The 21,486-nt window shown below is 36.1% G+C and overlaps 1 protein-coding gene across 1 annotated transcript in view; it reads right to left on the reverse strand.

The window, feature by feature from the left end:
- The window catches only part of FSIP1 (fibrous sheath interacting protein 1), an 82,137-nt gene that overhangs the window by 60,463 nt on the left and 188 nt on the right, over positions 1 to 21,486 (reverse strand). The window contains exons 2-10 of the mRNA XM_009883496.1: positions 19,955 to 20,144; positions 18,921 to 19,061; positions 17,390 to 17,565; positions 16,370 to 16,454; positions 12,827 to 12,925; positions 9,738 to 9,838; positions 8,917 to 9,024; positions 3,866 to 3,868; positions 2,072 to 2,236 (exon numbers count right to left, since the gene is read on the reverse strand). Coding sequence (XP_009881798.1) covers positions 2,072 to 2,236; positions 3,866 to 3,868; positions 8,917 to 9,024; positions 9,738 to 9,838; positions 12,827 to 12,925; positions 16,370 to 16,454; positions 17,390 to 17,565; positions 18,921 to 19,061; positions 19,955 to 20,144 — 1,068 coding nt within the window. The remainder of the gene's footprint in view (positions 1 to 2,071; positions 2,237 to 3,865; positions 3,869 to 8,916; positions 9,025 to 9,737; positions 9,839 to 12,826; positions 12,926 to 16,369; positions 16,455 to 17,389; positions 17,566 to 18,920; positions 19,062 to 19,954; positions 20,145 to 21,486) is intronic.

Consider the following 21,486-nt stretch of genomic DNA (forward strand, 5'->3'; position numbering starts at 1 on the left):
GGACTGAGGGCTAAACCTGGTACGAATCTTCCACAGTAAGCAGTCAAGTTCCTGAAAGGTGAGACAACTATTTTCTCCTCCAGTTACCACTTAAAAAAAAAAAAAAAATTGCAGCTGAAATTCTATGTAAATATAAATAAGCGCAGTCATGTCACAGTGCCAGATGCAATCAGATTGCACCTACCAAATGAGGCATCATGAAGAACTTAACATTCATTTGCCTAAAGTCTGTATCAAAATGAAACTAAGGCAACCACTAGACAACCTGTCCTCTGCTGAGAGAAACAGCCCTGGACACCAGAGAAGCAGTAATGAAAGCACCTACAGGATTTTGGAGTCAACTGGGAAGGCACCTGGAAATCAAGACACTTCTGGAATTAGATAGCTGCAGAGTGGGAGGGTTTGCTTTTGTTGTTTGTTTTGTTGGGTTTTTTTTAAATTAGTTTTGCATTTATGCAATTAGTGTCCTTCTAAATACAGTTTTAAATAACTAAAGCCTCCTACTCGCTTCAACTTATATTTATTCTGTTTAGCTCTTTCTCTAAATTTAGAAAACCACCTTTAAATAGTCCTGTTCTTTGGTAGCTTTCATTAAAATGACTCACGTGTTTAACTGAACAAAACAAAAAATGACAAATGGAATCCTCTATGTGTTTCCTGGAACTACAATGTCTGAAAGCCCTTTATGTGCTGCAAAACAAAGTTGAAGGGCAACTGCTTTTCACTAACAAAGGGTAATTTTTAGAAACTATCTCTTTTTGGTTGTTAAGTTTAATATTACTCAAAAAGATAATGCATTACTTTTCAATAAGCATAGACATAAATGCAAGTTTCTATTCAAATACTTCCAAGCTTTTACCTGAAAAGTAAACAACAACAACTACTTGAACTAACGTTCGCAAACAGAGCATTTGTGATCATAGGCAGTCGCTCTGACTTCAAGCTGACATCTCATAACAGTGAACAGAAGATTCAGCAATCATTGAACAAGCCCAGGTCCATGAACCTGAAGTTACTGGGTAACAACTGCATCTGCGTGAGTGATTACCCACTAGAGGGAGTCGCTGTTTCACACATTAAATCCCACTTGGTAAATGATCAACATCAAAACATGACTCCTCCGGAATGGTCAGAGCAAGACAAAATTCTAGTACAGGCAAAACAAAACCTGAAGTTCAGAAAGAAGTCCATACAAAAAATGACATTAATGTGCTCTTTAGCAAAAGAAAAAAAAAAATCCCACAGTTATTTTAGCTATTCAAAGAGATGTTTCTCATACACTGGTAACTGAAATCAATTTTGCCACTGTACACTCTTACAGACCCTCTGTCTATAAACTGTAAATTTTACAGAAGTAAAAAATTTTTGTGCAAATTAGTGCAAAATAGGAATTATGGTATTTTATGTTGTATTTCTCCCATTATATCAGGGGCAACATTACTGGGGCATAGGAAAAATTGGAGTCTTCTATGTACAAAATTCAAACAATTATTTCTCAAGGCTGAGACCCCAAAGATTCTTAATACTGCTGGCAAGGGAGAAAGACAAAGGCCATTAAAAACAAGGGACATAAAATTTCAGTTTATTTTCTACAGTCTTTAACATTGCTTATCAGTAATTGCTTTACCTTTCAGATCATAAATGAAGAGGCACTTTTGCAATCCTGAGGTAAGAAGAAACCCAATTCTAATTCCCAAAGATGAATCATCATGGGTAATGTGTCACCATGCTGACAAAAACACTGAGGCCCTCACACAGTTAAAAAAGTCTGAGTTACCAATTCCTGCATATGAATTTTTTGTTGAAAGCGTGGAATCAACAAATGTTAAAAACAGGACAGTCCTTGAATTATATACCACTCAAAATAGCAACAAACTATTTTTCAGTATGATTTCTTCAGCCACAGATATCACTTCCTCCTTTAACACATACGCTTTGAGAACAAGAGGAAGGTACTTGAGGAAAAATGCAAAAAACAAATACAGACGCATGCTGTATTTTCATTTACCTCAGATCTCAACACACACTTCAAATGAGAAATCTGCAACAAAAGCTCTGTTCTGTAATATACCTGATAAATCTGGCTTGGAGGTTTTGAGCAAGAGCTAGAAATCGCAGAAAAATCCCCATCAGATAGTAGCACTTGAAGCTTAAGATCTATCTCATTGAGGTGATGAAATTCCATTGGTTCAGGTGTGTACCCTTCTCCTGGCGTTAGCCAGCCAGATACATCCTCCTATTGAAAGATACAGAAAATATTTAATCCTCATTCCCAAGGGAAACAGACTATAAAGGCAGTTACACATCAAGTGTATATATTTTTCAAATAAACTGTACTTAAAAATAAAATGTAAGTTTTCATCCGTCTCAGTATATAGCTGAAATCTGCCAATATTCATATACTATGCACACTCAAAAGCAGGTACGGACAGAACAATTAGAGGCATACATTTTTAATTTTTAAATATAACCAAGCAGCAACTTAAATGGACTTAAAATATATATATTTAAGTTTATTATAAGAAAGCCCGTGCATCTACCTGCATTGTTAAAACATAATACCAGAAAGATGGTGTGTTAACCTAAACAGACTTCTTCTATTATTTTACTTATTTTTATAAAAATCCAAAGCCTGTGTTCTCACTGACTAGCCACTCAGAAGCCTTGAAATAAAATTGCTTAAAGCGAGATGCTTCTCCTGCCAGCTGGCCAAAGAGCAATGAGGCAGCTCCCAAGTTCCCCATCCATTCTTCTGAAGGTTATACAGCTCCCTTGATCAAGTTCTCTTTATGCTTAAGAGAAGCGCTTTGCATAGCTTTGCATTTTCTTAATGATGCATCTCACTTTATAGCCTCTTAGCCAAGTCAGTCAAACTTTTAAAACAGTATTATGCCATGCCATGCCATCCCTATCGCAGCTCACGTCCATGGATGCAAACTCTTCCCTTGCTGCGGTTTCTCTGTTTGTTCAATATAACAGTCCCAGCTCCCTTTTGAAGGAATAATTGCTTGTCACAGTCTAACTTGCATATAGATCTTGCTGTCCAGCACTGCACAGTAAACATCATTTTCTGATGCTACTGAGATGAAAATCAATTTTAGGAATGTTGTACTCCTTTGCAAGATAGTGCAGAGGATAGAGAGGAAAGCATCTGGCAGACGTAGATCCACCAGTCCTATGACAGAAAACATAACGAACATGTTATGAGCTCACATTTTCAATGCCAATATTGAAGTGGAAAAGCACAGCCCTCAGAAACTGCACTAGAACTGTCCTCAACATCATCTTAAATCACTTCTGTTATGCCTTGTACCTCAGCACTGCTTGTTTACACACTTACTCTTGAGACACCTTATTACAGCTTAAGCCCAAGGAACTGCACAGAGAGTTGATCATATAGCAAACTTTAGAGAGCAAGATACTTTTTGCTTTTAAAAATGATAAATGCAAGTCAACAGGCATAAAAGTGAGATGTTCTCAACTACACTGAACCTATCTTGTCCAACTCCCCCAATGAACTTGCATCTCAAAGTCTGGCACCAAAGGCAGAGACATCTATTCTGGTACACACTCAATCACACCTGCACAGCAGCACATTGGAAGTCCAAATAAAGTGGAACATAGTACACTACTCTCTATTGTTCTCTGAAGGAAGTGGAAACAACAGACTCCTGTGCAAGTCAAAGAAGGAAATACAACCAGCAGCTATGTTTAAAAGGACAACCACTTTCCATCTGATAAGGAGTCAAAAAGAAGGAAAGCCTGACCAAAACCAGACTTGGAATGAAACTGTAGAGGTTGATGCTATGCCAGAAACCACCTGAAGCCAAATCTCCAAATGAAGGTATGAGATGTAATGTGACACTTGCTATATATCACCAAAGAAGAAAACAAGACATCCACAGGAAAGCAAAGGAACTGCTCTGAGGTCAGTAGCTGCCACCCTTCTAGAGGCCTGGTATGTTACCACAGAATCACTGGGAGAGACAGAAAACGTAGAGTTCTTTTCCTGATCGTGATTTAAACGACTTTTAAAACTCTTTATAGCAGCAACACCTGACGAACCAATAAGAATATGTGCTCCTACTACAGACAGTTGCATATTATGAGTGAGCTTGGCCCACTTAACCCAAACAAATGAGTTCATATTCACAAACTGATGCTCCTGGCTCAAATTCCGGGAAGGAGGCCTGCACGACCACCATTCACTGAGAATGACACTAGCAGATTACGCCTCTGCCCTGACCACAAAGAAACAGCAGGTGGGATCTCAGAAGGGCAGGGCAGGGATGCAGGAGAGGACAAGAATGTATTGCTGGTTTTCTTTCTTTTTCCTAACAGAAGAGGGCCAGCACCTTGCCCTAAGACTTCAACATCTGTCTTGCAAGGGATTCATGCCCACCACTCCTTTACAGCTTCCAGATTAGTCCTCTGGCTACTCAAGCAGCCGCATCCACACAAGAGGAGGAAATATCAGCTTCCAATTACAATACCAGTGCTGTGAGGTCATCCCTGGTTCATCCCCGGTTCATCCCCATTACCCTAAAGCACACTGATTGCAAAAAGAAAAAAAGCATACCCCCAACACCTGTAATAAATTAACTCCATACTGCATTTAAAAAAAAAAAAAAAAAGTCATCTCTTGTGAGACAAAATCAGTTCTTCTAATGCTTTCTCACACAAGTATGATGCACAACTAGTAAGCCTGACCAGACATGACCTGACCCCAGAAGGGCCACTCAGAAATGTCTCTAGAAGCTTGCCAGCTTTGTGGAAGCATCTGTTCAGGTGATACAGTGACCATAATAACTTAAGTATCCAATGCGCTACTACACTTTTGCCATGTTGACCACCCCCTAATCAGACGCTGAAGAGCAGAGTGCGAACACACTGAAGTACTACACTTTTGCCATGTTGACATGGCAAATCAGACACTGAAGAGCAGAGTGCGAACACACTGAAACGACTCTACAGGAGTCAGTTAAGCTGCAACTGGGCTCATTAGCCACAGCTCAGTGTCTATATCTCATGCTCCAAGTATCCAAATTACTCCAGTAGTCGCTTTACTCCGTGGTCATATAGTCTCACACATTGTCTTTTGTATTTTCAAGATGGCTTCACTTGGAAAATAAGCTTCTGTCCTGTCAATGTTTCCTGTGTGTTAACTCAGAACAATACTTTTATAACAGCACAGTCAGTGCTTATTACTGTGGCACATCTGAAACAAATTATACCCCTGCAGCTTTGACAATTAGATTAGCATGACTATGTACTTCTAAACTATTCTAAATACTCATAAAACACTTTTTTAAAAAAGTGAGAAATGCTATTTGGACGTTTGACATATTTAGTAGTACGAGTCAAATGAAGTTGTCTAACCCACATTACATTATACAGAGGAATTCATACAGCATAGCCAGCTCTGCCTTGATTGATAACCTCCAAAACATTACTTTAGCCAATGTGGTTGCACCGGCTTTTTGTAAGTCAGAATGAAGTAAGACGAAAGTGGTCATCAGCTGGACAGTTACCTGGGCCAACTTCAAGCAGCCTAGATTACTCATTAGCTGATAATTTCCTCGTGATCTTTGTTATAAAGCAGCCACAGGAAATGTCTCACCCATAATATAATTCAAATGTGGGAAAGGAAGACAGACTAGACAGGTTTAAGTATTATCCTTACTTTTCTTCTACTTTGGCAGTAGATTTAGGAGCTGTTTTCCTTAAAGAGATGATCTAGTACAGACTAGACTAACCCACAAATTACCATTCCCATTCTTGTCCACTGTATCAAGAACATACAGCAACACACATGATCTGTGTAGTGATCTATTTAATATCTGATATAAATAGTAGAATCTCTGTAAATACATGCCCACATGATAGTGACATGTGCCAAATACAAAATTTGGATAAACAGTATACTTTTCCATTGCCTTGATGCCTTGAGAATTGGTACGAAAAAAGGTATACATTGCTAGTCACAATTTGCATTAGCTATTCTGCATAAATGCCTCTAAATTTTGTGAAGGACACTAGGTAAAAGAAAACCCAATAACTACATATTGTGAGAGAAGACTTTTGTAATCAGTAAAATAATAAATTCTAAAAAAACCCTCTTGGTCAGAAAGCTATGATGTTTACTAACAGAAGGCTGTTTAAAACATCTTCACATCTTTGAATGCTGATGTTTAACAAATGATGGACCACTTCCTCAAATTGAAACACGTCCTTGATCAGGAAAGAAGAACAGAAGAGACAGTATTGTTAATCAAGTACCAACCTTTCTGACTAGAGGAGAAAAAAAATCAAACAAAAGCCCCACAACCCTCTCCCTACAGTTTCTTCTTACTCAAAGGCTGGACCAAGTACTGTTTCAGCTGAACATTTTGTCACTTTTATGTGGGATTATAATGCCAAACCTGTTGCAAGCATATCTAATAGAATACCTTGAATCTTTTCCTAAATGCACATGCAAAAGATCAATTAAATAATGATCCAGTGAGCTTTAGCTTTGTTCTTCTAATATGCAACAAATTACAAGTACAACAAAAATCAACTCTGCTAACCAGTAGAACATTAGACTAAAGAGCCTTCCGCTACTTTTTTTAATACTAAACTATGTCAGTTAAGTCAAATAAACAACATCATAAACTGATGAGTATCTTACACAAATAAATAAATCAATATGTAAGCTCAGTGTTCATGTCCAAAAAAATTAAATAAGCTTTCTGTGTAAAGCAAGGGAACAAATGTCAGGTCAACAGGAAGACTGGAGGAATTTTACGGAAGTCGAAGTTTTTCATCTCATGAACACAAGAACTGAGTGGTTTAAGTGCTGATATTTTTAAACCTTTGCATGCCAAAGGTTATGTTTCCTGTGCTTCTACTTTAGCTTACTAACTGTGAAAGAACAGTTACTGTTAAAATACAGCACGTTTATATAATCTTAATCATTTGTCCATCATGTTTTCCTGACTGATATGGACTCCTTCGCTTATATTTGCCCCACAAAGCTCTGAAAATGCCAAAACGCAGTGTATATTTACTAGTTTCCCAAGAGTAAAGAGAAAAGTTTTGGACCAAGGACCAAATGAGTTTCAATCTAGAAATCATACTGAAGTTGGGTAAATTACAGATTTGTTTAATGTCACAAACCATGGGTAGGTTGGTTTTCTGTTTCCGTAACCAGTTTGGATTCAGATGAAGAAAACCCTGAGCTCACCTCCTAACCTCATATCCTGAAACAGTAATTTGTAAAGAGGGATTTTAAACACATTTCAGAAAAGAGTAATGAAGAGCATCAACTCTTGGATGTCTTGACCACATTATTAGAAAATAAGTCAAAGTAACATATGGGAAGAGAGAATTAAAAAAAAAAAAACACACCACCAACTCATTGCATTTGCTCTTGCTTCTTTCTCGCACATCTAAGTTGTTATTTAATCTACTGAAAAATACTCCAAATCATTTTTAGCTGTATAAATTAAACAGAAACTGGACCTCGGATATATTTTGTTCATGCTGCACAAAGTTCACATCTTTCTTCTTAAGTACTGTGATTCAGTGTATAGTTACAAATGTTGTGAAAGAGTTCATAACATTACCATAGACTTAACATAACTTACATGTTAACGCATAACAAATTAGAAAGGTCATTTAATTTCTTTACACAAAGCAAGCATTTTCCTAATATTTCCTCTTATTTATGAAAATGCAGGTTTCTTGAAGCATTATATCAAGTTTATGTAGCTTGAGGATGTTCATTCTACGCAAACACGTATCTTTAGCATGTTCAACACCGTATATAGTTGAAAAGTACTCTAAGTTTCTAGTATTATTCATTTTTCAAACCAATTTTTATCTTACCTTCCCAGGAGCCTGATGATTACTTCTGTAAAACAACAGAGCCCCCAAGAACTCGATCACTGTGACATTCCCCTCGAAGCAGTAAGAAATAAAGGCCATCTCCTACTAACTGGGAGATCAAAAGACTATGTGATGTCTCCACATTACTGGGAATCATTTTGTGACACAGACTCTTCCAGAAGCAGTGATTGGTGAGACAATCAAACACTCTTTTTTAGTCTCCACGAGGAAAGGTTATTTTTATCTGCTTCAGCTCTTGCTATCCACTGCAGTATACAGAATTCTTGCTCTTTAATATTATGTTAAAGCATGAAAGTCTAATACTTAAGTAGAGTTTGGCTCCTCTGTATACTTTTAAGACAGAGTGAGTTGGAAGCCACACAAAGATGTCATGTTATGTTCCTGAATGGACACATAAGTTTCATCAATGCATATTGGTAAACGAAGCATATGAATGCCCCATGCCTGGAAATGTTCAAGGCCAGGTCGGATAAGGCTTTGAGTAACCTGATGTAGTGGAAGGTATCCCTGCCCATGGCAGGGGGGTTGGAATGAGGTGATCTTTAAGGTCCCTTCCAACCCAAACCATTCTATGACTCTTTGATTCTGTATTTCCCCCATTTGCTGCATTCTGAAGTTCATGTCCTCAAAAAAGTCTTGGGAGTTTTTTTTGAAGCAGCTGCTGGCCCTTCCACCAGAGACTACAGCACTAGCCGCACAGATTGATAGGCTGCAACTTCACATTTCATGCAGAGAAACTAGGTCATCTTCTTCTCTGAGTGTGCTTCTAAGGCTCCTTCTACCCGCGTCTAGCTTTTCTTTTAAGTTCTGCTGTTTTTCTGAGGCCAGTCGTGTCCAAGTGTTAGTAAACTGAACAAAGAAGCCAATGCAAATTCATTCTTGGAGAAAAAGCCAATTGGATTTGTGCAGCTTTTCTCTCTTATCTCAGTAGGTTACTTCATGGTAGGACTAAAACCAAATCAAATATAGATTTACCGTAAAAATAAGCCAAATACAACAGGACAGAACAAATTAAAGTTGCCATACCTCAAGACCTTGCAATTCAATTCCATCTTCTGTATCTTTCAATAGTTCAATTAGCCTTTTTCTTTCCCCCTCAAGCATAACAATCTGGTTTCCTGAATTCTTTGCTAGCTGAAATATTTACAAAAAGAAAAAAAAACACTTTAGAACTCCTTTAGCTCAAACATCACAAGGTTTTTAAACTCTGTGAAATTTACATCCAAATCTTGCTTATTGTCATAATACAAATTATCACTCGGACAGAAAAATCTAGCAGCCTACATATAATAAATTGATAATCTTATAACAGTCTGACATAGCAGGGGGGTGGATATTTTTCATTGAATGAAAAATCATTATAGCTACTAGGTTTTCACAGAAAAAAGGGCATGAAAGTCAAGGCATCTACTTGCTGACAGAAAGAAGTCTTTGGTAAATAAGGGTCCCATGCAGGCTATACATAAACAACTTGCATGCCTATTCTTTTCTATGTATAGGAACACCTTCCTTTAACTTAACAGTAAATAGATTTAAAGAAGATCTTAGGAAACATATTCCCTCAAGCTATGTCCAGGAACAAACAGAACAATTCGTTTTCCAGTAGTCTTCAGCAAATACATAGAAGCAGTATTATCCCCACCAATATGAGCATCCAAGATGAGAACTATCTTAGATGGTACTCTGCCATAAACAACAGAACAGCAAGTGGGTTTTTTTTTTTCATTTATGCCTAATTAGCTTTTAATGTTCCTGCTAAAAAAAAAACCTGTCTCCAGAAGTAATTATATACTATATTTTAGTTAACATTTAACAAATTGTTAATGATTTTATGCTTTAATGCTTACCTCAATGTTTTTTTTAATGAAATCCTGATTGTTTTTAGTTTTGCTATGCGTTTTTTCTGCTTGGTTAAGAAATTCAGTTGTTTCTAATTCACTTGGGTAATCTGAAGTTTGAGAAAGAAATGTTGCAAAGTTATGATTATTCCTTTTCTGACTCAATGAGAACTGTAATAACAGCAATACTGTTTAAATCTTTAACAAACATATAAAGTGGATAGACAAACTTTTTATATACTGATTTCATTATTTAGATAAACTATGTTGTTACATTTAAAACATAACTATTGTCAAAATCTAATCTCATTTTTAAGCTTTTATTATGTGAGATCATTCAATGTTGCAAAGGCTAAAATACTTTTGGATTTCTGACCTCAAAAATGTTAAACATGGCGGCTTTAAAAGCCGCGGCATTTCTTCGAACCCTATCATTGTTTCAGTTTTATCATCAGTACAAAACCAGACAATAATTTTTTTGAAAACCACAGAACTATTTGGAGACATATCAAGTACATTTTTTAAAATAAAACAGCTGAAGAACAGATGATATAGTTGATATTAATATAACAGCTTATAAAAGAAATTCTGTTTAAAAATAAAACTCATAGAGCTGTAAAGCTATTAAACAGCCACATGATATTCTAACAACATCACACGTATGTTTTTTTCAACAATGGGTTTCTATCCATCATATAAAGATGGGCACATATTCTGTTTTTCAGATACTTTTACCAGTTTTAGAACAGCAATTCCTTTACGAACAGCAAATATTTATCACATTAAATAACAAGTGTAAGCATATACAACCAACTTCTAAGTCTCAAAAACTACTTCCAAAGTAGGCATTTTGCTTTTCTGGAAAGTAGAGATTTTAAAAATGGGTGGGCTATTTGCCTACAAAACCCCCCAAATTAATATGTTAGATAACAGAAGATATGGGAGTTTACGTGCAAGTAACTCTTTTTCAGAGTGAGTAGATTAGAAGCAAATTCCCAAAGATATGAAATAAATTCCATGCATCCTTTTACAGATTATGGAAAAAAAATGTGCAACATTCTCACCAATCAGATTTACTCTCAAATAGCAAGTAAGCCTTAAAGGACTGAGGTGTTGGATCTGACCAAGAAAAGGCTACCACAGTTCAAATGCACAACTGTTTACTGAAAGCTATCCCAAACTATCTTTAACATTACTAGGTAAGATCTTGAATCTACCAAGGAACTTGATCGTATAAGAATCTTCCAATTGATATAAACATGACAAGTTGTATCCCAAAATGAGCAAAACACACCAAACACCAACATAACAAACATGCAACATACATGAGACATTACTTATAAGCTACCTCTTTCTCTAACTGTAGAATAAGCATTTTTTAGAGGGAGCTATCATACAGAACATCTCAGAACATTCAGGTAAAGAAGGGACAGGCATGGATCATTGGGACAAAGAAGACACTGAAGATTGCCATGGTTAAGTAAAAGAGAGACTGCAGCTCAACAAATTTTGTATACGAGTTTTGGTAGATTTGGTACAAATTCCAAAGATTTGGTACAAAACTTGATGAGACTGCTGAAGTAATATTATAAAACTAATACATACATTCTTCTTCACAAGTTAAGCTCCTCTTGTTCAGCGTCTGCTCTTATGACAACTGTTTCACAGAAATCCCAAAGCAACCGAAACAGTAAGTCTTAGCCATTCAGAAACCATATCAAAAGCCTCCAGCAGAAATAGTAAAAGTCATTTAAGTAATTTATTGTACCTAAGTTGTAAGTGATCTCTATTTCACGTGTTCCCAAACCAGGAGAACGTAGAACATCTCAACATAGTGCAAGCAACAGCAACTCCTAACCATGCCTGTACTGGGAGCTTCAGAAGTCATTGCTGTCCTGAATACTGGTAATGAAACCTGACATTGTTATTCAAGGACACTCCAGCACAAGAAATTGTGAAGGTAGAAGCTGAGGGTCAAGCTTCACTTTAGGGGAGGAATGAAGACACATGGTAGGAAGACAGAGAAATCAAAACCACAGCACTGCTCCAACCCAGTGTGAAGGAATACTTAATAACACAAAGTTAAGGTCAGATACTGGTGGACTAAGACAAGTGACAAAATGATATGGGAGCTGACGTCCAGGTTTAAAAATTACAACATGCAATCACATTCTAAAAAGTGCAGAGATTCTGCTGCCATCAATGCTTCAACCTTGAGGAATACCCATTCATTATGTCCTTGTCATCTTAGCCAGTCAGCAGGAAAAAAAAGGTAGATGACAAAGAAATAAACAATTGCAGCTGATAGCAATGGCAGCTGAAGCTATTCTTCTTATGTCACAACACATGTGAGAAGTTACTCAACCATACAAATTTGAATTTCAAATGGAGAAAGAACAGAGGCACAAAAGCACAGTACCATTTATTTTCAAGTGTTGGACACACTACACTACTACCAGCATTTGAAACTTCTATACAGTGCATGTAAACAAGTGATGTCTAAAAAAATCAGCACAGATGTTTGATTTTTGCCAGAAAGTACTTAATTCAGAAAAGCAATGCTCCCTTACAGCAGTCAGCGTAACAAAATATAAAATGAGTTATCTGGAGATTTAGGTTTGTCACATCCATACAATTTCCCCCAGAAACAAAAAAATTACAGAACAGTTTCAACTGTATACAGCACCACTCTTCATTTTTAGATGGTTTCTTGAATATAAGCCTATTAATGAAAGTTACAGTACCCTAGAATAACAGCAAAACCAAGTTTTTAAAGAATTTCCATAAAGAACTAATGATACATTTTACAATTAATCTGTTACACATCTCATTGTTTTGCAATGAAAGAGAAAATTTTATAAACGCAAAAGTAAAAATCTTCTTAGCATGTTGCGTAAAATGTTTTTGATAAGTCACAAACTAAATTATTCTCTTTTGTCATTTGTAAAAAGATAAGAACTGTCGCCGTTCCAGTAAGCAACCTTGCTTTTTCTGATTTCATTTGCCTAGCAACAAAGGCCACAACTTCATTACTGACGGATTGTACACGTTGTTTTGCCATATCTAGAAACAAAAACTATACAATTAATAAAGCTTACCCTGGTTATGTTGGGTTTCATGGCAATCATAATCATCTGGATTAATTTGTGTGTGAAATACTGAAGTACAGAATTCATCTTCTTTAGCATGGGAGGGATCTGCAAGGAATTTTTTCAGTAAAATTTAACTGAACTGAATTTAAAGAAGATCTAGTTTTATGTGTATTGTACTATAAGATCTCACACATGAAAGTCAGAGAAATTTATTTGGATAAATTACATAAGCACAATATTTCTCAAGAAATAAAGAAGGAGGAAAAGTGTACGGTGTGTCCCATGAATAATTATGCTGTTTCATATGGCTGTGCTTGTTTTTAACACTACTGCCTACACAGGACAAATAATTGCATTCTAGAAGATACAGCCCAAGGCCTTAAAGTTCAAAAGCCTCTGCAGACACCATGTGGCAATTCATCTAGAACTCTGAATGAGAATAAAGTGTCCAGGTTTTCACAGCTGGTGTCTGCCTGTGCATGAATTATTAGACTTCCAAGTGGCTTAAGTCAAGGGTATAGTCTAGAAAAAAAGTGTTCAAACATCCCAGCACGCAAGAGTTGTTTCACTTACTCCAAGAAAAAACCTCAGTCATGGTATTGACATATATCAACTGGAAGTATAAGTTAGAGCATTAACATGCAGTCTGTATGCTTAGCACTTAGAGAAAACGACTCGCATTGCAAGAACCATATATATCACATGTGAAAAATGTTTTTCACAAATAAAAAAACAACCAACGTCCTGTAGTAATGAAGTTTAATGGACTCAACTGAAAGTATGATTTTGTTACACAGAGCACAGGGGAATGGATTTAAGGGCTTCTAATTAACTCCTGAGTTACATTTCTGCCATGAGTGTGTCAGAGGGGCTTTTTGTGCCTGAGTGCTGGGACACATGAGTTAGTTATGATTTTGTAATCATAATGTTTGTAATCATATGATTTTGTAATCATAATGTTTGATTTCACAGACACATTAAAAGCTATAATTAAATAGCTCGCCTATACAGTTTATTTAATACAGCTCTTCATCAAATTCAAGCTCCGAAAAGCAAAATATATGAATTGCATTCCATTTCATTATTAACCCTGGGAAGCTATTGGGGCACTCATTTAAATAAGTAAATAAATAAGACCTGAAAAGTAAGGCACTAGCATATCACAGAAAATTCAAGATAAAGATCAAGCTGGAGGAAAAATATAAATGTTAACTGTGCAGAGTTTTGCCAGTACAGTATGTCTGAACCGGTATGATGCACATGATCTCTACAGCAAGGAGTTACCTTTGAAATAGAAGAGAAATTGAAGCATGGAGTTCATTAACAACCATATAGTCTTGCTTGCCTACTGGTTTTTTACTATATCCTGACATCTACTGGATACTTTTTAAATATCACCCATATCAAATTCTGTGTTCTTCCCTTAATAACCCAAATTTTAGCACAGAAATAAAAGCAGGTTACCTTGTAATAATAAGCTTTGTTGATACGTTTTAACCACACATTGCTACCGTTATTATGCACATACTTCCAATGTTCAAGCTGAGGTTTTTGCTCAGCAATAACCATTCAGACCTCCAATCCTTGTTCTCTCCTCAACAAGAAAAAAGACAAAATGCACCACAATTCTGTTTCCTTTCAAGCAAGAAACCCTTTCGACCAATCTATACAGTTGAAGGACAGGATGCAAAATGTGCATATGATTAAGACATCTCTGAGAACTCCAGCACCGAGAAAGAGTATTCAAACAGCTAATGTTTTAAAACCACTCTCGAGCAGTTTTGACATGGTACATTCTTGACAAATTCCGCCTGGTTTGTTCCCCCTGCCCCTCCCAATAAAGACACTGTGAGCAGAATGCCTACAGTTTGTTCCAGTGTCTTCCTCAGCAAGAGTCTAGCCACAGAAAGAAAAAGAACATTTTAAAATACCCAATTTTTTTTTTCCAGGTCCCTGCAAGCATGCACATCCTCTGTGCGTCCTTGAAGAAAACTACCAATACTTCAGAACATGCATCAACCACTTGCTTTAGAACTCCAAGAGAATTGTGTCCTTCTGACTCAGTACAGAAAACATTTCTCAATAGTTTTTTAACTTTTCTTTCCCTTTTCTACTTACAGTTTTACGTTACTGTTATTCACTGTAATTTTGATCATAGTCTTTTTTTTGGTTATGTATCATGTTCCACATTTCTCTGTGTCATTAACTATTTGTTCACGTTTCCTGTTAAAGAACTCAGTCCTTCATTAGCCATTTGTCTACTATTAATACAGCTATAGAATCTGGTGTTTTAGATGCTACTGAAGATGGAAGAGATTTTTACTAAAAGACTAAAATGCAAATGTTTATTCCTATCAGCATGTTCACTTCCACTTCGAGTATTTTTGTCTTCATTGTCATATCATCATGAAACTCAGAAATGATCTTATCGGACTTCCTGGTCTTTTCTTCCTGAGAATAGTCTGCTAGCATGTCTTTAACATAGTTTCACTTTTTAAAACTGCCATCTATCCTAAACTTTTTTCCATAGAAATCTCAGGAAAAAAGGCAATTAAAAAAAATTAAGTTCATGTTTTAATATTCATACCTTTTCCTTAGAATCACATTCTGTATTATATGATGATAACTTTCACTCAAATTCTCTCTCACATTCAGAATCTTAAATTTAATTAGCTTCTAAAAGAATTTAACATAATCAGTACCAAATTTAATGTAAATGACCCTTTTGGACCATGTTCCAGGACCTGGGCTGTGCATGCGTCTTCCTGTATTGTTTTCCAACATATAACTCAGTATCATAATTTGGTCCCATTCTTCTGGTTCTTCTGGTAACAATTCCTAACAAGGCTCGGGATTTCCCTCCCTCCAGACCTTTCATATTATGAAGATCCTTAACCATGGCACTGCCATTGCTTCCTTCTCATTCTCTCTCCCACTCCCACACCAAAATGAGCTTCTAAGTAACATTTTAGGCCTAGTATTTTTTAACTGCCCGCCCTTCCCACACCAAGTACTCCAGCCTGGCAAACTCTCCCAGTAAGCGCACCGGACATCAGTAACTTCATCATTTTGTTTGTTTACCAAAGCAATTTTGAATTCCTTGCTTATTGCCCAGATGTTCCAAAATCATAAAGGCATCCAAGTGTTTCAGCAGGTTTCCACTCTTCGTTTTCCCTATACCTGCTATCATTATTTAATTTACCAGTGTTATCAGTCATGCATCCTTTCTGAAATCATCTGTATTTGCCATCAACCTGAAAAATGCAAGCTTTGCTGATCATGGATTTCTACTCTTCTAGAGCAGCCAGTTCATTGAAAAAATGCAGTTTCTATAAACAAAATTAATGTTAAAGTATAACTTCTACATTTGTGATTATACAAAAATTATTTCAGTTAATTTTTCAAATATTTCCTTCATATACTTTTACATGCAAATATTTTATTGTAAAGGTTTGAAAGCTTTATTTTTATAGTATCCAACAAAAATATGATTATTAATCAAAATGCAGGATGATTCTATCAGGGTATTTACTTCTCTTTCTTACCTACCAGCTGTAAACTGCCATGATGAGATCAAAGCTAAAAAAAGTTTTGTGTTTTCCATCTCCTCACGGCTTCCAGAGGTTCTGATAGACTATCCAAAAGAAATAAAGCATAAATATACAGATACATGCATATATTTATTTTAAAGTAAATACTTGAAAGCTAAATATGTTGTTTACTTACCAGGTCAAATGAACTTCAGACCCTATTAAAAATTCCTTCCTCAGTGGCGACATTTACTCACCGCTTTATTTTCTTCTTGAGACTATCTGAACGTCTCCTAAAGTTATGATAAAGGCGTGGTGGAACTTTAAAGCCTCTGCTATATATTGTCTTTTACACGGAGACACATTTCACAAGACAAACAAGTTCTGTAATGCACACATGGCTCTAAATCCAAATCCATTGAAATTACGAGATGCAGTCAAACCAACTGCAATCATGTCTTTTTAGCAACTGACATTTGTATTCATGAAATTATACAACACTTAACCTCAAAGGAAATACTAACTCTCATGTTTCAAAGCTTAAAGTGACATTTAACTGCTACAGACCAGCATAGGAATAATGTGAAAGAATTTGTGCTGTAGCGTTCTTATGCCTTCTTCAGGGGGCATCTTTAATTTCTTCAATAATAGACAGTACTGAAAGAGATGGGCCTAAGAAGGGTCACACTAGAGCAGAATAAACACTTGTAGGTCTGGGTTCACAGACATTACCTCTTGTCACGCCTTATCACACCTGCAAGTAGCGAGCTCAAGCATAAAACTATGCTCATGAACCGCACCTAGACAGCTATATATTTGGCTATAGGTCATAACATTTTTTAAAGATGACAGCCTTCTTTAAAAGCCTGCCTAGCCAATATATACGAAAACCTATTGAAAGTTACTTTTTAAGATCCATTTCCTCACTTTAATCAGCCAACTGTAAGTTATTTAATAAAACAATGCATCTGTGAATGATAATTTTGTAAGACGGTACTGTAAAATATACTATTTACAAAATAAGCAGAACACTTCTAACCTGAAGTTCTTCCCAGAGCTTTGCCCTCATTTCTTTGCCTTGTTTTTTAATTGCTCTCTCTTTAAAACGTTTTTTTGCCAGTATCATGTCAAGTTTATTCATTTTCTTTATAGCTGCTTGAATCTGAGGATCTACATCTGTTTCTTCAGAATATTCCAAGCTGGAAGAGTTTGCTGTAGAATACATTTAAAATTAATGTTAGCTTGAAGCATTTCAACCTAAAAAAAAAAAAAAAGCAGTACAAATAATTTGATAACAACCATAGACAGAGTACAATTATTCTCAAGCATATATATCATGTTCATTTCTAAACCTTTTAGTAGCAGGGAAAAATATAAAGGTCTTTGTAACAGAACACTGAATCAAACTGAATCAAAAATGCTGAATCAAAAGATATAGCAGTTGGATACAGGAGTGTGGGGGAGGAAGAGCTCCCCCATTTCGGGCAAGTGATTCAATTCAAATTTATAATGGAAGAGTAACAACATCTCCACAGCACCAGCAAAAATCACAGACAAAATAAGCTTAAAAATCAAAAGTAATTTCTTCAGCCTGACAAGCAGAATACATATTGAAATGTCACTCATTAAAATGAAAAATTCTGGGGTTAAAGATAGATGGTAATATCTCTACTTTTACATGTTATAGACTTTTCAGTCTTGACTTATATCTTAGTGAAATCAAATTCTGATACTGGTTCTAGAAAAACGTTGTTTTGAAAAACAGAAATGGTGAAACGTTATGGAAACTACCATTATTTAATTAAAATAGATTTCTCTATTGTCTCTTTTTTTCCTAGACATGCAGATTACAATTTCTGGTCACTTTTAGTTTTTCCCCTTCCTATAGCAGCCTCATACTCTGCCCTCTTTTCTGGCCAGCTTCCACAGCAAGAGTAGAGGAAACACTTGAAGCACTGTCCCTATCCCACAGACTTCCAAGTTTTGGAGTCCTGAAAAACTTTTTCATTTTCTAATCTTTTGAGGTCAAACGCTTTACATGCCCGTTGATCCCAAGCATTTACTGTGATGCGCTGGTTTACGTTATGCCATAAAAAGAGATGAGTGATACAGCAAGGGGAGAGGTATAAAAACCTAACTGGGCCACAGGTGAGCCCCAAGGACAGAAGATTAAAAAAATAGCGCTTATTCCAACTGGCCTGAACCGAGCAGATGATTTGTACATAAAACTGCCGAGTGAAGCTTTGAAGTTGAGTTCTATCTGATTTCTGTTCTGAAGAAATTAATATTCTTTTAGATGATCAGCACTGCTGCACTATATAGAAACACCACTGGATTCTGCCTTATTAGAGTGACTGAATCTATGTAAAACTCAAATACTATCATATCATTAAAGAAAGTTAGTATTCTTTAAGAAAATAATCTTCATCCAATACGTCTTGAATATCATGATGTATATACATTTTCAATTTGTGATATTTCTTTATAACTCTATAATATACACACAAATACACTACGGTCCCAAACTGTCCTAGAAGCATCAACAGGAAATGGAAAGGGGAAAAAAAAAAGGTTTATTGCACTGTTCACTTTATACACCTGAAAATTAATACCTGCTTTTGGATTGCTTTGTTTTCCTTGTGAAGGTTCACAGAATCTCAAAGTCTGTGTTTCAGTGCTATCATCTCCAGAATCTGAATTAGACATACATCCTGAAAAACACAGGAAAAAGCCTTTCACAATAAGACAGATGCGAAATAAACTTTTTAAGATACTGTTTGAAATGTATACAATTAAAAGACCAAAACACACTTTTGTCAGTTAGGAATCATCACAGAGCCTCTGCAGTGGATTACTGATTAAAAAATTATATGTACTAGTACACCAGGACTCGTGTTAAACACAGGAGCAGGAATCAAGGGATTTCTTTTGACCCCAATTCTGTCACGAAATCTTGTCTAAACTTGAAGAAGGTATCCAAACTTTCTGCTTCACATACTGGCCTTTGCTTCTCTATTTTTAAATAGTCAGAAGCTCTAGAACATTAATTTATTACCATTTTTAGAAAGCCAAAAGAATGCCATCTGAAGGACTTCTACAAGTGCTTTCATTAAAATGAGATGTTGCGTATTTATATTTAAAGTATGTTATTAGTATCAGCATTGTCCAGTTGTTAAATACGATAACTTACAACCATAATTTCCAATTTTTTGGACAGGTGGACCATTATTAGGGTACAAAGTTTCTCACAAATGATCATGAACTCTGTGAAAAGTTTGATAAAAACACCTTACTGACAACACTTTCTAACATGGTTCCATGGAACACATGCAGATGGTTTCTCCTTATCCTTTAGACCATCATCAAGGTGCAGGTCAAATCTTAGATGCCACAAAACATATGCTGTAGTGGTAATGGCAGCGATAACACATTTCTTTCAAAGATGGATTTAAAAGAGTGAAAAGAAGTGAAGGTATGAATTTTGACACCTCCTTCTCTTCTATTTTAATCCTCTTGTCTCTCCACCAACAGAATTTTACCCAAACTATACAAACATGATATTTGGTCTAGCCACAACAGAAGAAAGTGGTAGTCATTCCCACACCTGACAACTCGCTGGGATTCAGTATACACTTCTGAAGAACAAAGATCGTACTTTCTACTGTGGTTTGCTGATCTGTTCTTACTTCCTTGACATCCGATTTCTCTCTCTCATCACCTTTGTTTTCTTCTGGACAGCAGTCTTCTAGATTGCCTCTATGATGACCACCAGCCGAACTGACAGGTGAATCAACCTATGAAATGCAAATAATTACTACCATAAAAATTGAAATCTTGGGGGGGGGGGGGCAAGAAAAAGATAATCACAACAATCACATACTATCACAAAGGCTAACAAAGATTCTATACAAGACTGCAAAGTAATTCTTAAATAAAAGAACCATTTTCAGATCTGATGTAGAGTTCTGTTTCTTAGATATGACATTGATTCTCAAGCTCATCATTCCACAGACTGCCAGATTTGTGATTGCCAGGCTAGGAAATTATTCCAAAGGTTTACATCATTTCTGCTGCAGCAGAGGGCAGAGCCAACCGGTTAAGAGTCTGTGTGTTCAACAGCCTCATCCATTTCTTGACACTGTGGGTGCTCTGCACCAGGTAGCATCCCAATCTCTTGCTCATACTATCGAGTTTGTTATAGTCTTTGAAGGGCTGAAAAGCTTATACTTAATTCTTCAGTCTCCAGAGATTGTAACTCTCATCCAATAGCCTATGACATTTAGGTGAGAACTTGGATTCAGAGTTATGCGATGTTAACCTTAATACCTAATTGTGAACCTATTAAAAAATATTTTAACACTTCTGTGAAGCATCTAGGTATGATCCCATTCTACAGACAGGTGAACAAAGGTACAATACAGTTGGACTAATCTAAGTAAATCACTCTAAATCTCTAATTCCCACATTCCGGTTCCTACATCCCAACAACCATATCACATATCCCATTCCCAAAATTAAGTTAATCCCCAATATTAATTTTCTAGGAGGATGGGTGAACACCTACTTCTGACAGACTTTGTTGGATCCCTGGAGCTAATATATTTCTTGGAATACTCTGAATTATTTTTTTTTAAACTTGATTCAAACATATCCTGAGACAGCCCTGTAGTCAAAAATTCAACTTGTGAGGATTGCTCAAATATTTTCTTTTAATAAGCAAACTAATTTTTATTCCAACTTAGATTTAAAAGCACAAATGGGATGGAAGTGAAATTATGGACATACTGGCTCACGCATCAACAGCCTATAGCTGTGTATCTACAGACAGAATTTCAAATGGTTTTCCTTCAAATAGAATTTATTTAATAATCTGACTAAATATCAAGAGGAAGACAACCAAGTTTTGCAAGTTGTACTGCTGAATAGCCCTTTTTGTGGCAAACATAAAAGTAACACATATTCAGAAAAATGAAATTGAACAACATTCCATTTATGCGTAAAGAACAGCCCACATTCATGAACTTTCACACAACCCCTCAGCACAACTGCAGAACTGTGTAAGAAGCTAAAAAAGCAGAATCTTATTTCTTTGGCATTTAACTAAGAAGAATTAGGCACAGAGTTTCTATCCTGCTG

Source organism: Charadrius vociferus, unplaced genomic scaffold (genome assembly GCF_000708025.1).
Source record: "Charadrius vociferus isolate BGI_N301 unplaced genomic scaffold, ASM70802v2 scaffold34, whole genome shotgun sequence".
NCBI lineage: Eukaryota > Metazoa > Chordata > Aves > Charadriiformes > Charadriidae > Charadrius > Charadrius vociferus.